Source organism: Parasteatoda tepidariorum, chromosome 8 (genome assembly GCF_982258835.1).
Source record: "Parasteatoda tepidariorum strain Cologne lab strain chromosome 8, Ptep-v5.0, whole genome shotgun sequence".
NCBI lineage: Eukaryota > Metazoa > Arthropoda > Arachnida > Araneae > Theridiidae > Parasteatoda > Parasteatoda tepidariorum.
This window is the reverse complement of record NC_141762.1, coordinates 68,960,028-68,964,752: the sequence shown is the minus strand read 5'-3', so window position 1 is coordinate 68,964,752 and position 4,725 is coordinate 68,960,028. Positions and strand designations below refer to the sequence as shown.

General features: G+C 36.3%; 1 protein-coding gene across 1 annotated transcript; it reads right to left on the bottom strand.

Annotated features, from left to right (window-relative positions):
- Positions 1–452: 452 nt before the first annotated feature.
- Positions 453–1,397, bottom strand: LOC122271881 (ATP-dependent DNA helicase PIF1-like). The gene has a single exon (XM_043054576.2). It carries the CDS (start codon positions 1,395–1,397, stop codon positions 453–455), a length of 945 nt encoding a protein of 314 aa, XP_042910510.2.
- Positions 1,398–4,725: the final 3,328 nt, after the last annotated feature.

Here is a 4,725-nt window from a genome sequence, read left to right as displayed (position 1 = left end):
TATCCCAGATGGTCATTCTTCTACCAAATTTTATTAAAATACTAGCCGTCTAAGGCGGCCAGTTGTCCGCCACGGTAAAGGTTTTCACAAATAAAGTTTTTTAAAACATAGCAGGAAATCTGAAGATTAGTGGACAATTAAAGTGTTCCTATCCTGCAATTTTGTCTTCATATCCAGTTCTGCTGCAGATGTGTTAGGATGTTAGAAGATGTAACTTTGCTATGGTAACCTAAGGCCTATGGTAACCTAACCTATAATATAGCTATCAGGTGGAGACTTGTTTTTTTTTTTTTTTTTTAAAGGCCTCAGAAATTGTAAAAGCATACAAAAGTTGCTTTCGAAATCATCATTGGCCAATAGCTGAAAATTAAAACGCAGTTAATAACATGTTTAAGAAACAGCAATAAAATAAAACTTGTGTCAGTCAGCATACAGATATTATATAATTCTTCCTATTCTTGTAAAACTTCTTTATAAACAATATTATTAGTTTTTCCATTTGGTGCCAATAAATATAAGTTCTTTTCATCACCAACTCTTGAGCAGCCAACATAAAGCTGTCCATGTGAAAAGCAAGGCTTCTGCAAGTCAAGACCAACGACTTTTACAGATTGTCCCTGAGATTTATTTATACTCATCGCAACAGGAAACTGAAGTCGTTTAAACTGAAACGGAATGTCTGAAGATATGATGGGGATGCGAGGAATAAGCACACTATTACCTGTTGAATGTCCTGTTATAATCATAGCTTCAATAACATTAGGCATCAATTTTTTCCCAATCAATCTTGTTCCATTACACAATGCAGGTGGATCCAAATTTCTTAAAAGCATAATTGGTGCTCCAATTTTCAATTCTAATTTATGTGCAGGCACTCCAGGTGGTTCCAATGAGTTCAAAAATTCTGTCGGAAAGTTGACAACTTGATCTATTTCCATGACAGCGTCCATCGACTTGTAAATTTCCAGAGCACCAGGTAATTTCTTTAAAAGTTTGTTATTTATCACGTTAACAATATCATTTGTTGGAGAAAGGATAGCTCTTTCAAATAGCCATTGAGGGTTGCAGTAATTTTCATGAATATTAGGAAAAACCATTTCTTTGAGTTCGTCCGTTGTGGCAACACGATTTCCAATATTTTCCACATCTATAAGCCCTTCTTCATCGCCACTAATATCACCATTTCCATGTCTTAGAAGATTGTTGGCAAATTTCTGTGCAAAGACTTGTCCTGTTAAATGAACTCGCATATTTGTTTTCAGTCGCAGTCTTTGAACATTTGTCCAAATGCAAGATGACTTTATACATGCATGTATTTCATCTGCCTTTGTGCCACGTTGTATTACGGGAAGTGTTTGTCGAAAATCACCAGATAAAACTAAAGTTACATCTCCCATACATTGGTTGTTTTTTAAAAGGATATCCAGGGCTTAGTGATATCCAGGGCTTCTAAAGCAGTTTTATGTGACATAGTGCACTCATCCCAAACTATTAGTTTACATCTTCTAAGAACATCAGCTTTGTGTGAGCTTCTGGAAATACTGCAGGTAGGATGCTCGACGGTTGATAAATTTAAAGGTAATTTAAACACTGAATGAGCTGTTCGTCCACCAGACACATGAAAAGAACACGAAAACGAATTAATTTTTTATGGTATCAATTTCTACTTCCATATAATTTTTTATGGTATTAATTTCTATTTCTATATCGCTACAAAAATTATCGTCTTGGCTTGAGAAAAAAAATAGAGCGTGGAAGGAAGAAGAAAAACTTATTATAACAATTATGAGCAGCGACAAAAATAGTATTGAGTATAGTTAAGTGCGGCGAGCTCTCTGCTTATCGCTTATAGCTCTGCGTTTCAGCGACAAATATATCAAAGCGAAGCGTTCTATTTAAGTATCGAATATGTTGCCACATTTTTAATACAAAAGTTAAACTTTTCTCCACTTTGATAAATGTAAACTAATGCGAACCTTACAATTAAATTATTAATTCCTTCGTATATTATTGGTTTAAGTTGTCGAAAATTAATATTTCAATTGTAAGGTTCGCATTAGCATACATTTATAAGAGTGGAGAAAAGTATATGCATTTTTTAATAGTTTTTTGAATATGGCTCTTTGAGGACGAAAAAGCATAGATTTTCTTAGAAAATGACTGATAACTAAAAAACTAATCCAAATTTTTGAAAAAGAAAAAAAAAATACTTCTTCATTATATCAAAACACAATTATGTGCCGAGTTTCGTGCCTGGGCGAGGCTTCTGGGGCGATATATTGTATTTAAAAACAGACAGACAGACACACAGCAGCGTTTATTATTATGTATAGATTTCCAAGAACAACTTCGTATAGACACGGTTCCCAGTAGAACACCGAAATCAAGCATCACTGGCTGCGGATAGTAAGCGCGTGAGTGATCAGCCTACGTTGGGACCGAGATTGGGCGGTATCGGTCCACGTCAAACTGTTCTACCGTAAAGTGCACGACTTCGCATGCAGGTCGTCAAGCTACCGAAGCGAGGGAGCCATTCCCTTTGCAGAGTATCAAAATTGTGATGTCATGTCTTCGGATTATCCTTAGAGATGTTACCGTTGCCAATAGCCCATTGTGCAGCTCTAGTGCGATGTAAATGAACAAAAACAACAACTTAACCCAAAGATATTGAGCCCGCTACCTCTACGCTTTAGAGTGTTTAGTATTACACTCTGCAGCAATGGAGGTCGCAATAATATACGGTTACTTTATTTGCACCTCGCCATGTAATATTGCTGTTCCGCTAGTCCCTCTGAAGCTTAGATGTAGTGGGGTCGTATACCGCTATAACGCAGGATGCATATTCTGTCTTTTTTAAAATTTTGCCACCTGTTTTCAAACTAAAAATAGCTTGTAAGCCGTTCTTTTCATTTACAAAGAAACCCAAATTTGTAATTAAAAAATAAATGAATCTCAATACCGCCCGCCATAAAAGATGGATAAAACATTCCCTATTATTCGATATATCAGATTTTAGTATCTTTAAAACACTTTAATTAAACATCTGAAGCAAATATTCATCATCCTTAACCCTTTATTTTATATTCATTGCCCCCCTTTATATTAACCCCTTATATTAACCTTAACCCTTTATATTCATTGAACAGCAGACCTTGAACCGTCATTGAACATATTGCGGGTTTACGACTACTAATGTCCAACTCCGTACCTTTGTAATTTTGAACCCAATTCAGGAAACAAGGGAAATCCTGGATTAAGTATTGGGAGAAATTTGCCTTCGTGGAAGACTTTTTGATGGAACTAGTTCACATTTGCGTTACATGGGGAGAAAAACCACGAAAACCTCCCACGATTAACCTAACGGCAAGGGGACTCTTACCTATGATCCGTCTACCACTGAGGATCTTTCAGGTCAACACTGCAATCGGTGCAAGCTAGATGCGGAATTCGTAGCGACCAGCCACTGCTGGGATTCGAACCCAGTTCACCTCATTGAAAGGCTCACGCTCTATCCCCTGAGTCTTCACGGCTCTCCTTAACCCTTTGTTATACTTGTCCCTTTATCCTTTCTTATTGAAATACATAATAATTAACAATAATCTAACTCCTATAAGCCATTTAAATAAACGGACATTTTCCATAAATTATAAAACTATAAACAGATGTACTATTATATTTGGTAAGAGGTATAGACATCAAAAGGTAAAAATTACCAAATAAATGGTCAAATGGATGACAGTTCTGAAGAGCATGTTGGTAATTTTTACCGTGATACTTTTGAGCATGGTTGTTGCTGTTGTTAATTTACGTCGCACTAGAGCTGCGCAATGGGCTATTTGCGACGGTCTGGGAAAAATCCCTGAGGATGATCCGAAGACATGCCATCACAATTTCGATCCTCTGCAGAGGGGATGGCACCCCCGCTTCGGTAGCCCGACGACCTGCACGAGAAGTCGAGCACTTTACGGTAGAGCAGCTTAACGAGGATCAATACCGCACACCCTCGGTCCCTGATCCAAGTGGTCACCCACCCGCACACTGACCGCAGCCAGTGATGCTTGACTTCGGTGATCTGCTGGGAACCGTGTCTTTAACGATCAGTCCACTGCGGGATTCTTTTGAGTATGGAAAAAAAACCATTTATTCGGTTAAATGTACTTTTCAGTTTCAATTAATTACAAAACGTATGGTACTAAGAAAGGTAGTTATGAAAAAGGAATTTCCTGTAAACCGTTACCATGCAGTACAGTAAAATTACCAAACGAACTGTTCAAATATAAAATATTTTGTTATATTACTGGAATCATCGTTTCTTTTTAATAATCGATATCCCGGAATGAAATTGCATTTCCGAAACTTAAAATTACTATTTATTTTAATAGCAAAATTGTTGCAATCTAGGAACAAATGTGACACTCAGTGCAAAGTGTGTAAATATTATAGTGCAAATGCCTCTTCGTAAGTAAATATCATAAATATACTAGTTGCATTACCAGTTTGTGTTTAATGTGAAAGTTGCATAGGAAAAACATTCTTTTAAGTTGTGATAAAATAATTATTAGTTACAGAAAAAATTTGTTGAATTTTTTTCAACCAATAAAATTTATGAACTAATAAAAGAAGAAAGCTCTTGATGAAAATGAAGAGCTCCCCCGTATGCTTCAAAAATATTCTGCAGTGTAAAGTGCAAAAATCTTTTTAGAAAGTTTCTTTAATCGAATGCCA